Source organism: Doryrhamphus excisus, linkage group LG1 (genome assembly GCF_037039965.1).
Source record: "Doryrhamphus excisus strain RoL-2023G ecotype Guam linkage group LG1, RoL_Dexc_Guam_v1.1, whole genome shotgun sequence".
Taxonomy (NCBI): domain Eukaryota; kingdom Metazoa; phylum Chordata; class Actinopteri; order Syngnathiformes; family Syngnathidae; genus Doryrhamphus; species Doryrhamphus excisus.
In genome coordinates this window covers 938,633-957,826 of record NC_136357.1, presented here as the reverse complement: position 1 = coordinate 957,826, position 19,194 = coordinate 938,633, and the positions used below count along the sequence as shown (strand labels likewise).

The window sequence follows — 19,194 nt, the reverse complement described above, 5'->3', positions numbered from 1 at the left end:
GCGCGCTGCTGCTCGTCAGTCAGCAGCACGAGGACGACCTGATAGCACAGCTGCAGGCGAGCACGCATGCTAAATAATAACAATAATAATAACAACAACAACAACAACAACGCGCTCATCTCATCGAAGACCTTTTACAACGGATAGAGGATCTCCTCGCGTCTCTACTTTGGTATTTGCTGCGGCTTTTTTTACTGCTTTGGACGCTATGGAGGCTTTTTAGTGTAAGTACAAAAAACTCTGCTTGTGATAACGCACTGTGCTTCAGTATATTGTTTTGTATTTTATTGTAGTCACTCGGGTATGGTTTGTTTGCTACATATGACTGCATTTGTGCTTATGTGCTGAACTATCTTCAATATTGGTCTCCAATGCAGCGATTTCACACTATGTAGTTTCTACTTGTGTCCAACGTTCATTTCTTGCGATGCAAGATTCAACATGTACTGCAGCTCAGTTGATTTTTTTGTATCATAGTTTGGAGTGAAGCTGTCTCATTCCCTCATTGCTACTGTTTTTTCCTCCTTTGATTGTAATGTCGCACCGTTTGGAGTCAGTTATTTCGGTTTGTGAACGATCTTTGAAAGCTTTTTTTATTGGCTGCGTGAGAGTTCAACTGGAGTGAATCAACTGCAAAGCGCGCATCACCATGTTATCATCAAGTCTCCTGGGAAAGGTATTATAGAGGTGGATTCCTTTACTGACTCGAGTTCATCCGAGTCACTCGTTCAAGTGAAGCGGGTACTCGGTTCAACCGAGTCACGTGACTGATCATTAATGACATGTTCGTTGGTGTCTTTGAACGAGTTAACAGAGTCCAGTACCCGTGAGTCCCGAGTCAGTAGAAAATGGAAAAAGGGAGTTTCGAAGCACTCGGCAACATCTCTACAAGGTATTTTGTGTTTACTTTTGTGGATAGTGTTGGCTTTATGCATGAATTCCTTCCAAAAATCAATTGAACCGGTTTTTCTCGATCCTGGTGTTGACATACTGGATGTTATCAGCCTGTTGTGCCAAAGCTGAGCTCATATAAACCAAGTAGGATCATACAGCTAGCAATTGGTTTCCATGTGTGTCAGAGTAGAGGTTTGTCAAAATGAACGCCTAGTTGTTACTTTAATATCATGCAATGTCAAACGATTATTTATTGCGGTACGCTGTTGTGATGATACACACCAACGGGTGTTCAATGGGGCTAATAGTGTAGGAGCTAAGGGGGGGCCTGGGACCCTAGCATCATCACAAGCCAATGTCTCTGTTCTGTTTCGATGGCTAGATAAATGCTATTTGTGGCTGCGAGCTCATTAACCAGCAGATTAGCAACCGTACAGATGTACGGTGGGGTTGCGCCGCTAATTGCTTGGCCAGCTCTTCGGGCACAACACATCGTGCGGATGGAAGGCGGCGTCACATTCAATTTCAGGCTTTGAGTCATGATGGACCTCTGAGATGGTAAACAGTGACAGGTCAATTTCATCCAATCATCTCTTTTGTCGAATGGGAGTCCTTCTCTGACCTGTACGTGACTCACTGCTCATTTAGTCATGTAGTATTTGCATTTGGGACATAAATATAAATATTGCCTGTTAAATAGGTCTCTGTCATGTTGCAGCGATGAAACCAACGAGGGAAGGCTCAGCCAGGATGCATTCACTGCCTTACAGAACATTGGATATTTGTAACAGTTTTTTAAAAATGGGTCTTTTCCCTCATTTGGGTGCTCAAAACATATTTGATGGAGCCACAAGGAGGCTAAAAAAATGGAGTCGTGTAAAGTTTGTAGCGTCAAAGCTGGTGTAGGTGAATAATTCATGAATCGTTGATTTATCAGTTGTTGCACCTCTACTTTTGAATACACTTGTCCCTTGTTCATCACGGTCAATTGGTTCCAGACACCGCCACGATTTTTAAGCATTATTAGAGCCCTGCAGACATGAATAACACCCCTATAGTCACACTTCTGTTACTCTTTTAAACCGCAAACTCGCAGGGATCAGCGAGCTAACTAGTTAGCCTTCAGTTGATTTATTCTCAACTTAAAAAAGAGGTACATGTCGTATATTCCGTGTCAAGGTCAAGGTCGTGTAAGGTGTCATTCATGTTCTGTGTCCGTACTGACTGACTACTTATACTTGTACACCATTTGTTCCCCATTGTTGCTGTTTTTTGGGGGGGGGGGTGTTTCATGAAATTTCTACAATAGCCACGTTTAGGAGATTTTCCTCTTTCCGAATGACAGTGTATACATGGAAAGGAATATTCCAATCTCCTGTCTACATGCACCGCTATAATCGGAATAAACGGAATAAAAGGAATAGTCAATAGGGCATACGCAGTAAAACGTAAACAACATCACGTGATTCATCGAAGATGGCGGACGAGAGTGCGATGACCACGGTTGTCGGGACAGTTGCTACACTTTTTCGCAGTTGCGAGTTTTTCGGCCGTCCAGTTCTTTTAAAGTTTGTATCAAAAACGAACTTTCCGCTGTAGTCCAGTGATGACTGCACGCCGCCATTTTCAAAACCTGAGAGACGCCTGCGTGTTACGTGACAGCTGAGCGTGACAACTTTCCGATTGAGCGGGTACAAGATACCTTGGATACATCGGATTGGGGAAAGGAATATTCCACCCCTGTGAATCCGATTATGTATTCATTCGCATTGGCACTTTTCTTTCGGAATGATGTGTATACAAAGGTTAGATTCTTTCCGTTTGAGCAAATAACCCAAATGGAATTGGAATATTTGGGTCCATGTACTAAACTTAAAAAAGACATACATGTCGTATAGTCCGTGTCAAGGTCATGTAAGGTTGTCATTCATGTTCTGTGTCCGTACTGACACCTAGTGGCCAGAGTACTACACATGACTGGTCTTTCACTCATACTAATGGGCCACTGTCCGTCATCATATATGAATTCATTTTTGAAAAACCACGTTGGCGTGAGGGACCGATGTCCGAACCCTGAGGGGCGACTTCATAGAACATTTTCACTCAAAGACAATGTTGAGTTCAAGTCCATTTCCACACTTCTGGATGAATCGTTGTCAAGTGAGACTGTCCTATCTCATCGTCATCTATTTCTTTAAGGAGTTGACCTTGATTAGACGGTTGGACTTCTATTTCGGGAAAGGACAGCATCTAGAGTATACGATGGAGAAAAGTAGGATGGCACATGGTTTTCTGTACTGTATCCGCCATGGTGCCACATAAGTCTTTGCGAATAGTGTTTTTTCTCTCCGAAGCAGCTTGTCACCATGGTGCTCAAATCCTCTCAAATCGGCTGTTCAGCTGTGTCACCTTGACACTGCTTTATCACAGTCACGGCTGCCTCGGGGGCGGGGAGCCGGGGGGGTCTAATTGAATTATTTGGACAAAAAAAAATGTGATTTGTAACTTGACTGAGCAGCTGTTTTGGGTGGTTAAGTGGAAATATCCAAAGGTCAAAGTCAAAGCTCAGATGGCGTGTTTGGGGGGTTCCCACCTTTTTACGTTCTGGGACCGCTCATGGCTTTGCAGTGGCAGCACTCGCTGCATTTTAGGTGGGCTTTCTACCGGGGGCTGCAAAGCCCGTGTTTTGTCTTGTTGGCCCTTTCTTCTCTTGCCCCCCACATGCCCCCTTCCAAACTGCCTATTCTGCTTATTCAGCCCAGCCTTTGTGAGGAGGAGGGCTATTCATACCGCTCGTCAATGTCCATGCGGGATTGAGGAGTTCCTTTGCACTTCAGGTCTTTTCAGCTTCTAGTATGGCTGCTCCTACCACTTCAACTTTAATGGGGTCGGATTTATACAGATTTACATTTATTTGTTTTTGCACAAAAAAAGACCAAGTTCACCATAAGTCTGTAATCATTAAAAACGGGTGATAACACAGATTAATTTTACAATGGCCTTGGGGGTCCGCTGTCTGATTCAGGATGTGCGTTATGTCCACACCAAGTCAGATTAGATGATTCAAACGTCGCCAAATGGCCACGTGTGAAAAGAGAGTAGAGTGTGACTTGTTCACATAGGAAACAAGGTCACGGTCCGAGGAGCCTGGTTTAATATCCCTTAGTCGTATTTAATAGGATCATCAAATCTGAACAGCGACACAAAGGATGCGATCCCACGGTGAGAAGTAGCGATTAAAGAAAGCAGTCAATGCAGTAGCTGGCATTCCGTCATATCCTTGGGGACGCACACGGGACGGCCTGATTGGCTGGACCCGCACTTCTGGTTTCAGCTCTCATGCCGTAACCCTATAACCTCAAACAGCACCTATTAGACGTAATCGATCCGTAATGCCCAACAATAAAAGCATTTTGCCTTCACTGTATTATTGTAGGGTGCATCAAATTTGAAATTTTTATTTCATAATATCTATTTGGCTGGCATTTCATTTTTTTCTATTGAACATAAAAATGTCTTCTGCAAAGTTTTGAGGAAATCCATTGAGATTTAGGGGTGCCACCTCACACATAAACTTTTGTAAAATTTTTGGAAAATGTGCAATTTGTAGTCTAATTGCCAAAAAGTTGACCTGGAAATGTTGAGTACAATGAACTTCTATACAACATCATTTTTTTATAGGGTTATTAAAATAAATATATTTGTTTTCTCTTTGGGCAGATTGGGTATTTTTCAGAATTCAACTTTCATGATTCTCCATTCATTTGTCCTATTGACAAAATGAATGGCAGTAAATGTTCACATGACCTTACCCTGAATTTTATGTAGAAGTGATGGATATTTGACATACATATAAAGTTTAAACACTTTTTTTAAATTTTATTTGTATTTTATTGTAAACACAAGGGGCAATAGTAACATATTTAAATAACAATTCATGGCGACCATTGAGCAATGTTCACTACTTTATTCCACAAAAGCAGATGTATGGTGGCACCCCTAAATAATCATGTATTGGAAAAATATTTTGTATGTGTTGTTTCGACATATATTGGAACACTTTTAGCACCAAGCCATATCAAAATTCAATAATTGTGTTTTTTGATGCACCCTAGTGTATTGTGTACAATACAGACAATCTTGTGATTTAATGGCCAATGTTGCACATGCGAGCAGTTCAAATCCCTCCCACAAAAGGCCAGGTTCCAGCTTTGGTTTGGTTTTGCCACAGAGACGTTTCCAAGGCTGGGCCCGACACTCCCGCTGTTAAAATAACACGACTCTGTTGTCAGACCACTTCTAATGTCAAGAGCCTTTGGAGCGCGTGTGACCTGTGCTTGAAGAGGAGTAACGGATCAAAGACCCACCCAGAATCATAAAAGCCAAGCGTGGGAGGGGTCGCCCCCCGAGACAGTTCACTCCTAATTATTATGTTGAGGACCCGCCCTCCTCACTGCGACGTGGTCAGCTCATCTTCTTGCTGCTAGTTCTTCACCCCACCCCACCCGAGAGCCAGTAGGGAGGAAATCTGGTTTCCTTCGGAGAGACCCTCCTCATAAACCAACATCTCGCGCTGAAAAATGCTACGAAACAGAGCGAGTCGTGAAGTCCAGAAACGTTACCATATGCTCCACCCACATGATTTGAAGTAACTGTAGCCCAGTGCTGACTGTGGGGACCACAGACCACATCCCTCACAACATATGTGATCGCTTTAAATGCTGAAGGAGCTAACTTTAGTCTCGGGATGTTTTGAAAACATATTTTCCGAGGGTGATTTTCTTTTAGACTTGCCGTTCAGCATTATGAGTTTGTTTTTTTGTAATAATATCTCGTGCCACTAATGGATGAATATTCCAGAGGCCCCTTCGTCTATATCAGATGATCCACTCGCATTAGTCCTCGCCTACCTCGAGGAGGGTGTGCGCTAAGATACAATGGAACCTCTGAGGTCAAACACTGTTTGTCTGTTTCCACATCCTCATCACACTCTAATTTGTTTGCTTTTCGAGTCAATAAATAAGATTATTCATACAAATGCCTGATTATGATCATCAAAACTCAATTTGTAATATTTAAACAAGATTGCACAGTTCCCAAAATAGGGAAACTGCTTCATCAGAGTATTCCTTTTCAAATACATATATAATAGAACAATATTTCTTATACTGTATTATATGAATCTCATTTGCGAGTATTTATTTGGTATTATAGTTAGTTGGAAAACTTTGTTTGTAGTACTGAACGTGGTGTTTTTGAGATAAAATACACAGGAAGATTATTCACCAACTTTACTTCACACAACTCATTAAAAACGAATTACCGTATTTTCTAAGTCGCTCCAGAGTATAAGTCACACAAAGCCAAAAATACATAATTAGGTATAAAAAAACATACATAAGTCGCACTGGAGTATGAGTTGCATTTTTTGCGGGTAATTTATTTATCTAATTACACAATAAAACAACAATAAAAGAATAGAGAACAGGCTGAATAGGTGTAAGCAATGCTAACACAATGCTTATTCAGCTACACAAAAAATAAACATGAACAGAAAAGGTGTCCAGTGTTTATGGAACATAAACACTTTTGTCATTTATAAGTCGCTCTGGAGTATAAGTCGCAGGAACAGCCAACCTATGAAAAAAAAAGTGTGACTTATAGTCCAGAAAATACGGTACTTAATAGTCTTACAGAACACTTACACACATACACGGTACAGATATATTGGCGCTGAATAATAAACAATAAATATAGCAACTTTTCATAATTTCAGACCAAAAAAACCCAAATATTCTTTTTTAAACCATGCCCACTTCTTAGGTGAACAATACAGTAGTGGTGTACTCGCGCATCCCTAATTGATAAGGTATGATCTGTCTACCGAGCTAGCCCCTTGCCTCGCTATTTGACAAGATCTTTCCTATGTCACCATAACTTGAGGTTCTGGTTATGATATTGGTACTTTGGTAAACTGTCTTTGGTTCGACTTCTACATTTTTGTGACATCCCTAATTAGGTTGAACGAAACAGTAAACAACCTCAGGGGCATTCCACCAACATACGGTACTTGGATTCCACCTTTTCTGCTCCTTGATAAAGGAGGCTTTAATTCCCTCACAGCCTTCCATTCACTGCCGTGGGGATGCCGCTGCTGGGTCAAGTGTAAAGTGGTCTAACAGGACCACTTTCTCCCTTTAAAACCCACTTCTTTTCCTGACCTGCCTTTGCTGGCCCACACTCAACCATCATGTTACATCAGAAGCTCCATGTTTTCCACTGAGCTTCACCAGCTGCTTGGGAGGAATGTTCAGGACCTTCTTAAATAGCTTCCGTCCGTATAGCACAACCCCTCTTAAAAACGCCGACCCTTGCTCGTGTGTCAGGAAGCACATCTGCAAAGGCTTCCATGTTTAACTTGAATGGGAGGACCGTGGAGAACCTTCGTGTAAATCGGCAATCCATCCATCAATTCTGCCTGTTTGAGAAATGGAGGAAGTTGTCGTGCTACAACGTTGGTAACCCAAGAAACGGCGAGCTTGAATGAATTTGAATGATGAAACATTTTACGATGCGTTGACAAGGACGGTAACATCAGAAAATATTTGGGCACATTTTATCTTTGATATGCACCACGGAGATCATTTACACATGCAGGCAAACAGCTGATACGTGCGATCACTCGCCAAGCAACCCGATGAGCATGTAAATAACCTGGCCAGACATTCTATGGTCCATGCGAGGCGTAGTACATGTGAAGGCATACCAGTGAATAATGGTGCCATTGGTCTGTCCCTCGACCGCACATGGAACTCCATCGCCAGCACCGTCTCCTGTAATTACGGGCCTCAGCTGTGGAGACTATTACTCTCCATGCTAAACTGAAACTCAACCCCCTATTTCACTCTCGGTATTTGCTCTTTTCAGCACACAAGAAGGTTGTGTTTAAAGGCGGTGTTATTTTTGGACTGCCGTTTGACTCTCCTCTGTTTATGGTGCAGCCGGAGCGAGTTGAAACGTCAAAGCAAAGCACGAGGCTGTATGTCGTCCATTCCTCCTGCATTGAATTTAGACCTCAGAGTAGATCCCCGCGTCATCAGTCATTGATTGAAATGCCTGGTTTTGATGCACGGCTCGCTTATGGAGAATCAGATGTTTCTATGGAAAGAATTTGCCTGTTTTCACAATTGTGGGACCTTGAATGCTTTCAATGCGACAACAGCCTTCCGAGTTACTGAACTACCACTAAATGCAGTACACTGAAAGTACAGTATACCATTTGTAATATATGACGAGACTTGATATTGACTCACTCATGCAGTGTTTTGGTTCAGAGGCCAACGTTGGTGATTTACAAGCAACAGTCAAGCCAGTTATTTCTCCCTGAGCGTCGGCATGGCACACAATCCTCAGCACTTTACTGCCAAGCTGCCGCCAAGCAGTGAGAATGTGTGGCTGACATCCTGGAATTCTAGTTATGTTGCAATAGGAATAGCTTGAATGCTGTCGTTGGACTCTTGGGACATAAAAAAAAAAGCTTTCACATCTTCACAAAAACATAAACAACATAGTATTGTTTCGGTTTGGGATAAAGTTTACTATTTTAAGAATAATTTTATTTGTATTATTTCAATTCATTTTCATTTCACATTGCATCTGTGTGGTTGACAGGGTTTCGTTAGTCCTGCATTGAACTCATGAATGTAAATTATAAACGTAAATGTCAAAGTTGGGTTTGGGTTTTCAAGGGTTTACATTCTTTTAACATTTTTGTAATATCAAATTTGATATTTGATTTGATGCTCTTGTGACGAGACTGTGATCTACGGCATCACTGTAATGAGTGATAATACACTCGTATTGAAGTGGCATTATTTATTTATATTTGAAGCGCACATGAAGTGCCTGATGTACACCTTGCAATCCAACTACTTTGGTGTTCACAGCGTCGTGTGGAGATTTGTTTCCATGTACACCTTGTAATCCAACTACTTTGGTGTTCACGGTGTCATGTGGAGGTTCATTTCCATGTACACCTTGCAATCCAACTACTTTGGTGTTCACAGCGTCATGTGGAAGTTTTTTCCATGTACACTTTGCAACCCAACTACTTTGGTGTTCACAGCGTCATGTGGAGATTTGTTTCCATGTACACCTTGTAATCCAACTACTTTGGTGTTCACGGCGTCATGTGGAGGTTTGTTTCCATGTACACCTTGCAATCCAACTACTTTGGTGTTCACAGCGTCATGTGGAGATTCGTTTCCATGTACACCTTGTAATCCAACTACTTTGGTGTTCACAGTGTCATGTGGAGATTTGTTTCCATGTACACCTTGCAATCCAACTACTTTGGTGTTCACAGCGTCATGTGGAAGTTTTTTCCATGTACACTTTGCAACCCAACTACTTTGGTGTTCACAGCGTCATGTGGAGATTTGTTTCCATGTACACCTTGCAATCCAACTACCTTGGTGTTCACGCCGTAATGTGGAGGTTTTTTTCCATGTACACCTTGTAATCCAACTACTTTGGTGTTCGCAGCGTCATGTGGAGATTTGTTTCCATGTACACCTTGCAATCCAACTACTTTGGTGTTCACAGTGTTTTTTTCCATCGCCGTTAAACAGCTGCTGTCTACTGGTCCAAGCAGAATTTTACATTTCATAAATTTTACTTCATATTTGAAGTACGTATATTGCCTACATAGAAGAGATACAACAATGTGACAATTTAGCGAGCGTTTGTGTCCAAAGTGTGGTGCGGGGGCCATCGGCTCATTGCAGAAATAAAATCAACAAAAAACGAAAGTAGCAAAAAGGCGTCATGTAACTAGAAAAAGCAAGAATGTCGATGCTAATAACTAAAACAAACACAAAGATTTATCTTTAAAAATAAATCTTCAATGTTTTTATTATATTTAAGAAAAATGGTAAATATCAACAGTGGTTTATTTCAATAGCATTTTTTCAGACAATCAACATTTCAAAAGACATCTCATGAAAATGAATGTTAAAATCTCATCTCATGTCTTGAGTTGATGTCTGGTGACACCCCCCACAACGTACCGTCGCCGTAAAAGGTTGAGAGTTGATGAATTGACCTAAAAGCTTCTTTAGCCTCCTATAGATGTAGCTTACCTTTCTCATGTTCTCTCTTCCATAGTCACAATGAGCGAAAGGTGACTTGCAAGCATCCCGTCTCAGGCTCACCCTCTCAAGACAACTGCATCTTTGTCATCAACGAACAGTAAGGCTTTTCTTTCTTTTCCTTTTCTCCAGAATGTCACTGGGTAGCATTTTGAGCACCACTTGCTGTCGGAACGTCCGATGCCTTTCCACCCGGGGGCCTCTAATTGCAGCTCTGCCCTCTCCATTCAGATTCCGTCCTTCTGTTCTGCCAAGTGTTGTGCGCCATTGATGAGCGTTGATAGCGGACGATGATAAAACGCTCATTGTTTTGTGTTTACATCACTTTATGGGAATGTCATGATCCGCTCTCAGTTCCTCTTGACCGGGGCCAGACTTTGCAGCCTTTTGCATACTTAGAAGTCACAACGGGGGTTCAGAATTGAGTTTTAGCTTGTCATGGGTTACGGCTGCAGCAGTCGCCCATGTTATGACTATTGTTGTTATTATGATGTTATCATTGTCCCTGTTGTGAGATCATTTATTGCTGCAATCGAAGCCTGTTTGTTGTTCCGACGAGGACAAGTCACAGGGCCTGCCAAACCATGAAAAAGTGCAACTAATCTCTAAAAGAGCCGAGTCGACAGTGTGCAGTAGAAAAGGGGCACTCACTCTTAAAGGTAGCTTTAGGTTCCATTTCCATATTGACCATAGCGGCTTTTTGGTGCCCAATTGTCACCCCACAGAAACTCAGCTTTCACATGGTATTGTGAAGATGTCTTCAGTGTTCAGCATAGTAGGTGAGTAGTACGACCTTAGGATCCATTATCTCCGCTCATGGCTCTGGCAAATATTTTCCCGCTATAATTTGTGCTGCTGTGTTCAAATCCCCGAATGGCCCCGAATATTCATTTAGCCGAGGTGAAAAAGACCCATTTTTACATGCTTGTCAGGCTGCTTGTGGCGCAGGAGGCATCACACGTCGTCCACTTAACACATTCCTCCCCTCGCTGTGTTACTCTCACTTCTCTGACGCCTCGCACAGAAGGAGGGAACGCACGGCGGTGCAAGATGACATCTAAATTGGCAGCATCCAGTGAACATCAGCCTAATATGAGTCGGGTACGCTTTAACTTTTGGTGAGAAAATGGCATCAACAACAATTTAGCATTTAACTCCTTTCAAGAAAAAGAGGAAATGTCATGGCTAATAGCCAGTTTTGGCTGTCGTTCAGGAAAAGTAGTAAAAGGGGAAAATTGGCCATGAACAAGCAGACAATAGTGAGATTTTATCTGCCGCAAGGATAAAGAGGCCATGTGGAAAATTACTGACTGCACTCAGATTTGGCAGCATGTTTAGCAAGCAGCCAGAAAATAACATGAACTCTTTCTATTGAAAAATACACGCCGTATGTACTGGATAAACCTGCCAGACATAAAAATGGCTCCTTTGGACCATTGTTCCTTCTCACTCTAGTGGGTCATGTCACTTCTCACCAACAATCATTCATTTCTGAGTGTGTAAGACGTATTTTCTTAGTCCATGAATTTGAAAATTGTTGTTTCGGTAAATTTTTTTTTAAATAATTATAGATATTACGGATGGTCGCAAATGCTGAATTGCAAATACCCCGGGATTCACTCCATATCTTTCACTTCTGCTTCTGTTTTCTGCTCTGGTCCGGAGTGGCCGTGTGCCCACGTCATCTAGGCATCTTTCTGTCACTGTACATGTAACATGTTTCAACCTATTTTTAGTCATCCACATGATCACGAGCATGCTGACGGCAAATATTTGGAGACCTCTCATGTGGCGAACATGTTTACCAAAGCCTGACCTTCAAGCGGTGACAAAATACGCGACTCCTCCCCCTGTCCTGGAAGGCTGTCATTGGAAAGTCAGTAGTTGACATTTATCCATCCATGCATCCATCCATGACATTTTCTGCTCATCCCAGATATTGTTTACTCTCCCACCATACTTAAGGTAGTTAACTCAGCAGGTTTGAAAAAGACATCTATTTTTATTTTCTTAGAAACGGCACACAAGAAGGTTTCTTTTCTTAGATCCTCTTAGAATGTCTCTTCTCTTAGAAGAGACAGATCCTTTACCTCCTCTTCAAGTATTCTGACGTCAGGAGAAGCCCACCACACGCTTTGAAATTCAAACAAATTGTATGCGACATTGGAAGAGCATTCACGGTGTTAGGGTTCTCCATAAGGTTCTCCATAATCACAGTTCGGTATGTACGTCGGTTCAGATTTTAAAAAAAAAGCAAAATATAAAATGTATTGTCTTTCATGTCAACACCTTTAATGATTTTTAAAATTAAACATAAAAAGAATCATTAAAAAAATGCACATTTTCATCATGTGTCGTACCAAAGGTTCCTACCGGATCATTCCGGTTCATTCAGTAAAAAAATCCGTTCATTTCATTCATTTGGTCGTTAGCCTGTGATCTCCCCCTGTGCATAGACCCGGTCAGCTGTGTCGAGTCAGTCACGTTCACTCACGTTCACGTTCGTTCCGACTCAACAGCGCAACAATACGTGATGACTCGTTGGTCATGAACGAACGGGTCAAAATAATTGACTCTCCACCCAATTTAAAAAAATAAGCATTTGCAACTGAATGGACTGAACGGGTATTTTAGAGGCGGTGACCTCATTCATTCATTCATTCCGTTTACAAAAAAGAGCTGGTTCTTTTGACCGGTTCGTTCATGACCGACACATCACTAGTCCCTACCAGTCCCTACCAGTCGCTACCAGTCCCTACCAGTCCCTACCAGTACTTGACGTTGTCTAACATGTCATCTTTCTCAACCAGCCTTTCTTTCCTCTGTTTTGTAGTGTGAATTGTGGAAAATTATTGCATTCAGCGTATCGCAGGTAAAAAAAACTGATTGTGAGCATTTGTGTTGAATGCGTGTCAAGCATCTGAAGGTGTCGGGCCTTGCTGCTGCACACTAACCGCACACTGTGGGTGATCTGAATGCCGTCTTGCCTGTGATAACCTGTTATGCCTTTGCATTCCAATGTCCTGTCTGCCGTGTTCGCAACACAAATATCACCCAGCCGAGGGTCCAACTGCATCGTCTCTCCGAAAGAGCGGATCGCTGCATAAATCTCGCTTATCGACATCGCGCACGTCACCGCGGTTGCATTGGTACTGATTTGCACGGGAACACCAAATCTACTCGTCCTTTGACTCCGCAGAGGTTGCTTGATAGCACGCCAGTCGGATTACACATCTTGGCCCGGTGCTGAACAAACAAACCGACATTGTTCATCTTAAGCTAAGCTCACCTTGTTGCTTACGTGAACGGAACAGAGCCCCGTTCACATCATAAGACCCTCTCAGCTCTTTCGACAGCTGCAAAATGTGCTTCATCGCTTTACTCGACAGTCCATCCTGATCTAGTTATTATCTTGCCTTTGCTCGACAGTCTTTTGTTCAGCACACAGGAAAAAAAAAAGGTACGGTCCACCCTGCCAAACAAAGGTGTTAGTTCTTTCTTTAGAAATGCTGTGTGGTCATTTGAAAACGCACTCTCAGCCAGTCTCTATGGCGTGCTCCAAAACACGGCGCAGGCCACCGAGGCTCTCTTCTGACCCCATTACACACACACACACACACACACACACACACACGCTCAGACCGATCAATGCAGGGCTAGACATGGCGTGGCCATGAACTATAAAAGAACAAGCCTCGGGACTCAATTTACCTGGGGGCCATTGGAGCTAGGGTCTGGGCAAGGCTGGGCCGCATCAGGTTTTCCAAAAAAAAAAAACAAACGCATTTATTAAAAACAAAAAAATACAAACTTTTTCAGTGCTTTGGTTCCGATTTTCTACAATAAAAACGCTGATAAAACATTCCACTGCTCTCAAATATATTAATTTTTATTTTTCTGCACAAAATAAGATGAAAAATAAATAAACAAATCAGGAATAAAGAAAATCAATCAATCAGTAATAAATAAATATAATAATAATAATAACAATAAAACGGCAAATAATATAAACTTAAGAAACCACATATAGTTGGTGGGTAGACAAATTATTTTTTTCCAGATTAAAATTAACAAAGCATTATTAGAGCCCTGTAGACATGACAAAAGTCATATTTATACTTTTTTTATTTACAACATATTGCGCAACTGCAGGGTCTTGAGACACATGCTAACTCGCAAACTAGAGAGCTAGCGACCTAAACGGTAGCCTTCAAGTTATTTCCTTTAAACTTAAATAGCCAAAAACTTACCACTTCCACACGTAGAGGGAGGATAACTATTAACAGTTATTTAACCTTTAACATGAACATTAATCAAACGTAATAATTTTTTCTGGGTACATGATACCATACAGCATCCATATCAAACTTGCGCGGGCCGCACTAACATTAAACTTTCATATCAAAGCGGGGGCCTCAAACTAGTGTCCTGCGGGCCACATTTGGCCGGCGGGCCGCGTGTTTGAGACCCGTGCTTTAAAGGAAGTGTTGTCATCCGACTCCGATAAGGCAAGTTACAGTTTGAAGCCTTTTAGGATGAAATATTCACTCAGGTTCAATGCCCTCCAATTCCAGCGGACTTAGATATGCCCGTTCATAATGCGAGACATTACCTAGAGTTATTACCTTGTACAGTCCATCCCACGCTTATCCGTATTTGAGACGCACATAAAAATCCTCGCGGACTCGTGCGTGCCACAATAGGCCACTTTATGATGTGGACACGTGTGGCTTATACGGTCTGTTTGTTTTTATTTGGCGAGGTAAAGGATGACGTTCACTTGCACATTTGAAACAATAAACCATTCCCAGACCAAGAATAGGAACGAGCAAAGCCCGTGACTTATGATGCTCCCTGAGAGGAAGTCTCATCATATGCTTAAGGCGTACTAGATTTATTGTCTAAATATACTCTAGGCCAGTGATTTTCAACCACTGTGCCGCGGGACACTAGTGTGCCTTGAGAAATTGTCAGGTGTGCCGTGAGGAATTATGCAATATCACTTTTTATAATTAACATTTATTAATCACCATTTGCAAATATGTCAAAATCCACGTATACGTGGACCCAAATATTCCAATTGCATTTGGTTTATTTGCTCAAACTGAAAAAATGTAACCTTTGTATACGCCCAATTCCGAAAGAATAGTGCCAATCCGAATGAATATATAATCGGATTAACAGGGGTGGAATATTCCTTTCTCCAATCCGATTGAGGTATCTTGTAGCTGCTCAAACGGAAAGTTGTCAAGGTGCGTTTTTCTTCTTCTGTTGTTTATTGGCGGTTGGCAAGCAGCTTTCGTGTGCATTAGCGCCATCTGTGGAACAGAATCTAAACCCTTCTTTAAGCCATTCATAAGTCCATAAGTCAAAAGAAAATATATATCTATATCAAACATGTACCGAGTTGAATTATAAAATATTAGCAAGATTGAATTTGATCCTTTCCTGGTTAAATTGATCATATTGCATGCTCAGATATGACATAACACGCAAAACCAGACGTTCTTCAGTTTTAAAAATGGAGGCCAGCAATTGGCACTGGACTGCTACGGAAAGTTTTGTTTTTGATCCAAATTAAATTTCAAGATTGGACGAAAAACTGGCAATATGGAGTTATTCCAACACAGAACAACTCGGGGAAGTTTTACTACAAATGCCCCATTGGCTATTCTGGTTGATTATTGCGGCGCATGTAGACAAGAGATTGGAATATTCCTTTCCATGGATACCATTGTTTCCGGAAAAGTCATTCGGAAAGACAAAAACTCCTCATGTAAACATGGCTACTGTGGAGTGTCTGTGGTGTAAAGACTAGCAGAGCAATGTGATATTGGTCCGTGTGGCAACACCTAGCTCGTTCCCCTTATAGACTTAGTGATGTTTTCCAATGTAAAAAAAAACGTGCCGTGGCTCCAAAAAGGTTGAAAAACACTGATCTAGGTATCTGTAGCTTTTATTTGAAGGCCGTGTCTGCCAACTCTAATGGCTGCATGTACCGTTTGTGACGGATGCCTTGTTTCTTCTCACGCCTCTTAGCACAGTACACCTCGACTGTACACTGATTATAATTACCCACAATGTATCACACACACCATCTCAGGGGCAAAGGAATGTTCTGTTTTGTAAATGAGCATCATACGGAGCATTATCTTTATCTCCTCGCCGGCCTTCCCACGATGTTTTCTTTTAAACGATAACACGGCACAACAACGATTATGGTTCACTTAGGATTTGACTCTTCCCTGCAAGTGCAGCAAATATGCAGAGTTCATTAGCTGGAGGAGGCAAATCTTCGTGGCCACTCATCACTTTTGCTAGGAGGCTATTTAGGGATGGGGAATTGTGTCCAAAGGAGCATTCGTCAGCTGCTTGTCCATCACAGGACTTCAACTCAGACTGGAAATCAAACATTTATTCAGTCCCTGGAGACGGCAAAGCCGAAATAAATAAAGAATACTCTTAAATTGTTACATCATATGGAAACAATGCTGCTGTGTCTTGTTAGCTAACAAACTAACAATAGCAACTTCTTCCCAAAGTGCAGGTAAGCAAACTTTGTGATTGTTTTTGAAGTCCACGTCAGGTACGTTGTGTGCTGCATGAGATTAATCCTTGTGTCAGTGGTGCCTGCATTTTTCAACTCAGCCGATGTTATTCCTTCTAATCCAATACTTGTTTGTGCACCTTGACTGTGACAGCATGGAATTTCGGTGTCTTTTCCGCAGCGATTGCCTCAGGCCCTGTCGGCACAGAAACGTTTTGGGTAAACGCAGCCGTGACGGATTCAGTGTGAGCGAGTGGGGTGGGTCGTTTTTCATCAATTTTGCTCGTCTACACAGAAACGACAAGCCGCCGTTTTCAGATTTTCACACTCTGGAAACCGTTTTCTTTGCCGTTTTGCCTTGAAAACGTTTCCGTGTGGATAGCACCTTGGACTCATGGGAATGATGGATGGAAGGAATGGTACTGTTTAGGGATCGACCGATATGGTTTTTTGGGGGCCGATGCAGATACCGATTTTTTTTCCATCACCCTTAGCCGATGGCCGATTTTGCTTGGGCCGATATTTGTGGCCGATACTGCTTTTAATCCCTCAATTTACATGAAGAAATGACCATGATAAATATTTATTATTGAAGTGTAAACACTGAACACAAGTAGGATTCAGCTTTTTAAACACACATTTAAACGGCATTATCAACTTTAAAAGGAATAAATATTCAACCATGTGCAAAACATTTCTGTCCTAGTTTAAATTTATCTAGCATCGATGTGATGACTGCTCCTCCGCAGTGTGACACGCAACCATATTATCGTTAAAGTTCATTAAAGTTCATGTTGCGCACGATAAAGACCTCTCGTGACTACGTGTGTTGCGGGGTCCTCTGCCACCGGGGCAACACAAAGCTGCCCCGGCGGATGCCTGACTGTAAATCATGTGGTGGAAAAATACCCACGCGCGTGTCGGCCGATACTGATACAAGGAAAAAACGCAAAAATCGGCCCGATATATCGCCCGGCCGATGTATCGGTCGATCCTTAGTACTGTTTTTTAAATGCTTTTGACTCGCTGGCATCGGACGATCAAATTGGTTTGAGTCAAATAAAGTTAGCAGTGCACTCATTCAGCCGCCAAAAACACGTGTGCGACACTTTAGTCGGTGTTGCAGTGCTTCTGCTGCGCCGCGGTGTCATGTTTCCACCAGATTACAACATTGTTCCCCTCCTGAAGAATGTAGGACATCCCCATAGGCCAGACACAACTTGACAGCTTTTTGTGAATGTGTTATGGGTTACGTGATTGATATGGCAGGCATCGTGGCCGTGTTTCAGTGTGTCAGGCCAACATTCTAAAATTACCGCAAGCTCCATGCTGAGGTCAAATTCAGGGTTCAGTACTAGATGTGGCTCGCTTCTCTTCTCCACCTTTTATTCAGATTGACTTTTACAGTTTCCCTTCTACCCGACCGATTACAAAGTCGGACTTCATGTGCTCTTGTTTGGCTTGCTTTGCATATTTAGATCTGCAGCCAAAGTGCCAGTGAATGAGAAGAAGAAACAGCCAGGAAGCACCATGAGCGAGGCCTCCAACAACACGGGCGGCTCGGACTGCACCGCAAACCAAGCCAGCCCAGCAGCAAGGGTGGGTAACACTCAATGAATAAGTCCTATTACAGTCGTCCCTCATTTATCGCGGGTCATTAGTTCCAGAACCAACCGTAATAAGTTAATTTCTGCATGATCTGAGTCAATATTAATTCATGTTTTTGTAGCTATGGTACAGAAAACCTGCTTACAACCTTCTAAATACGTTTTTTTTAAACTTAATTGGAGGCCTCAAGACATGAAACGGAGATAAAACCGTGATAAAGGAGGGACGACCGCACAGCCACTCACTTTTAAAAATGAATCTGTTTCCAAGGGTCCGTCTAAAACCAGGCGGATATTTTCAACCATTTTCCTTCCAGGAAATTCTGTATATCCAATTAGCGTAATTCCCAGTGTATAAGCCACCATTTTTTTTTTCATTAAAAAATGGTGGCTTATACACACACAGGCTGCAATAATGAAAGCCACGGGTGATCGGCTTTTGCCATCGCCGTTGAAATGGAATACAAATACGTCTGCATATGTTGATCACATGCTTTTCCACGGAAATTGGCTGATACTGATCAATGGATGCTGATCAGAGCCTCCCTAACAGTAACTTTTCTATTTCTAGGCATCAAGACCTCCTAAAAAACTTCATAATTTTGGGAAAAGGTCCAACTCCATTAGGAGGAATCCCAGTGCTCCAGTTATAAAGAGGAACTGGCTTTATAAGCAGGTAGGGTATATTTCTTCGATGCACGGATGATGATGCTTCTTCCATCTAGTATATGGTTTTATATGGTCATCATAACAATAATATCATAGCATATCATTAAAGGGAAATTTGTATTGGTCAGTATATGCATGTGGACGTCATGAAAAGATTCAGACACATGAAGAGTTGTCCCCGCTAGATTTCCGTGAATAGTCCTCAGAAGCGTATTTGATGTCCTACAGGATGTGGTTTCTTTGTCCGGTGTTGCTACTTAGGCAGCACAAGCACCGCCTGAATAGCAAGCCCTCATCAAGGCTCCCGCTCGCAGCAGCGGGGTGAAAA

General features: G+C 42.1%; 1 protein-coding gene across 15 annotated transcripts in view; it reads left to right on the top strand.

Annotated features, from left to right (window-relative positions):
• Positions 1-19,194, top strand: part of LOC131131339 (pleckstrin homology domain-containing family A member 5-like) — a 78,375-nt gene that overhangs the window by 35,877 nt on the left and 23,304 nt on the right. For 11 of the 15 annotated variants that reach the window (XR_013627199.1, XR_013627198.1, XM_078789495.1 and 8 more), the window contains exons 4-7: positions 10,060-10,143; positions 12,877-12,915; positions 18,069-18,189; positions 18,769-18,873. Coding sequence is in view for 13 of the 15 variants with exons in the window: in XM_078789495.1 (XP_078645621.1) it covers positions 10,060-10,143; positions 12,877-12,915; positions 18,069-18,189; positions 18,769-18,873 (349 nt within the window). In the remaining 2 variants the exon portion in view is untranslated. Of the gene's footprint in view, positions 1-14; positions 225-10,059; positions 10,144-12,876; positions 12,916-18,068; positions 18,190-18,768; positions 18,874-19,194 lie in introns of those variants that run through there. The other 4 variants (XM_058075966.2, XM_078789767.1, XM_078789683.1 and 1 more) reach the window with 3 other exon arrangements.